General features: G+C 30.7%; 1 protein-coding gene across 1 annotated transcript in view; it reads left to right on the forward strand.

The window, feature by feature from the left end:
- The window catches only part of LOC107458450 (heavy metal-associated isoprenylated plant protein 9), a 3,396-nt gene extending 1,876 nt beyond the window's left edge, over positions 1-1,520 (forward strand). The window contains exons 4-5 of the mRNA XM_016076656.3: positions 179-269; positions 1,041-1,520. Coding sequence (XP_015932142.1) covers positions 179-269; positions 1,041-1,510 — 561 coding nt within the window. The 3' untranslated portion in view covers positions 1,511-1,520. The remainder of the gene's footprint in view (positions 1-178; positions 270-1,040) is intronic.
- The last annotated feature ends 424 nt before the right edge of the window (positions 1,521-1,944 follow it).

Raw genomic sequence — 1,944 nt, forward strand, 5'->3', positions numbered from 1 at the left:
ACACAAAATCAAAATTTTTATGATCGAAAAGTTTAGAATTTAATTTTTGTTATTCTCCAAAAGAAATGATTTATTTATTTTTTTTCTATCAGCATAGGCTTAATTTCTATTGGTCAAGTAGTGCTTAACTAAATCAAATTATTAATTGATAATAGAAAATTATTGTTGGTGTTTTCAGGTTAGTGGGCCAGTAACTGTGGAACTTAATGTAAACATGCATTGTGAGGCTTGTGCTGAGCAACTTAAGAAGAAGATACTCCAAATGAGAGGTATCATTTCTCTCTATAGATTCCAATATGCATCATGGCTAAATTAGTTTTTGGATGTAATTGATAAAAATAAAAAAACTCAAATGAATTGATAGCTACTTTAGCAATATGCTTTTTATTATATAATTTTTGACTAAGTTAAGGAAAATTACATAACAACATCCCACAAAAGGAAGAGTGAAAAAACAGTTAGGTGTGTTCCATCAAGTTGCCAAGTCACCATTTGATGTGAATTTGGTTGGTGCTGATGTGACTTAGGTCCCATGATTCTATGTCCTGCATCAGATTTGCACCTCAAAAAAGAGAATAAAAAAAGAAAAGAAAAAATTCAAAAAAATGTAGATAAAAAGGTGTGCATGTGATGGCCAAGTTTTGTTTTGTCAACTAAAAGTTATGAAAATGCATGAAAAGACACTTAATTCTTTATTTGCAAATTATAATCTGCAAAAAAAAAAAAAATCATTCATGCCATGCTATTCACCTAACTTTGAGTTTCTTTCTGCCACTTACTTTTCATGAACATGGTTGACACGTAACTAATTATTAATAATTAATAATCAATACTTTATACTTGCATATATCATGCTTCAAATTCAAATTGCTTTACAGTTAGTCTAGTAGTGCTTGATAATGATACGACCCTTGCCCAATATTAGATAGGCTCTAATTAGAATTAGGCCAATAATTTGTTATTAGGATTAATTAAATAACAAATAAAGTTCAAGAATTTGTTGTGAATGTATTTAATTAATCTGAAATTAATTAATGTAGGGGTTCAAACCGCGGTAACTGAATTTAATAGCGGAAAAGTTGTTGTTACCGGAACAATGGACGCAAACAAGCTAGTAGACTACGTTTATAGACGCACCAAAAAGCAAGCCAAAATAGTTCCACAGCCAGAACCAGAACCACAGCCAGAGCCGGAGCCTGAAAAGAAAGAAGAGAACAAAGAAGCCGCCGAAGACGGGAAGAAGGAGGAGGAGAAGAAAGAAGAGGAGAAAGCACAAGAAGAAGGCAAGAAAGAAGAGGGTGGTGAGAACAAAGAAGAAAAGGGTGGCGAAGAAGGGAAGAAAGAAGAGAATAACAATATGCAAGTGGTTTATAACTATAGCATGGAAGAGGATTTGGGAATGAAGAGAATGATGTACTATTATCAATATCCACCACTCTATGTCATTGAACGACTTCCACCCCCTCAACTCTTCAGTGATGAAAATCCTAATGCATGCTGCATTTCATAAATTATCAACTTATCATCATAGGGTGAAAAAAAAATAAAGATATATAAAAAGAAGTAAGAGTTTTTTTCTGTAAGTAGCATCGGTTATGTGAATTTTTGCAGTTTTCCGGAATATGGAAGAAGGTTTCAAATGAAACCATAACAATATGTTAATGATATATCGACTTTTTTTTAATGTATGTACGATATATTATTGCTATTGTATCAATGTTCGTTGTATAAATGCTTGGGAAATATGTTTAATTTTTCTCATTCTTCAATTTATTTATATTATTTATAATTTTCCTTTCAAAAATACCCGCTATTTTATAAGAATATCGGTGTATTTATACATATATCAATTAATTATTATAGTCAGGTTAAATCATAAATTGAATTTAATATTTTATATTAGAAAACAAAACCCACAAATTCAAATAAAGAGGAAAAAAAAGA

This window comes from Arachis duranensis, chromosome 7 (assembly GCF_000817695.3).
Source record: "Arachis duranensis cultivar V14167 chromosome 7, aradu.V14167.gnm2.J7QH, whole genome shotgun sequence".
Classification (NCBI taxonomy): Eukaryota; Viridiplantae; Streptophyta; class Magnoliopsida; order Fabales; family Fabaceae; genus Arachis; species Arachis duranensis.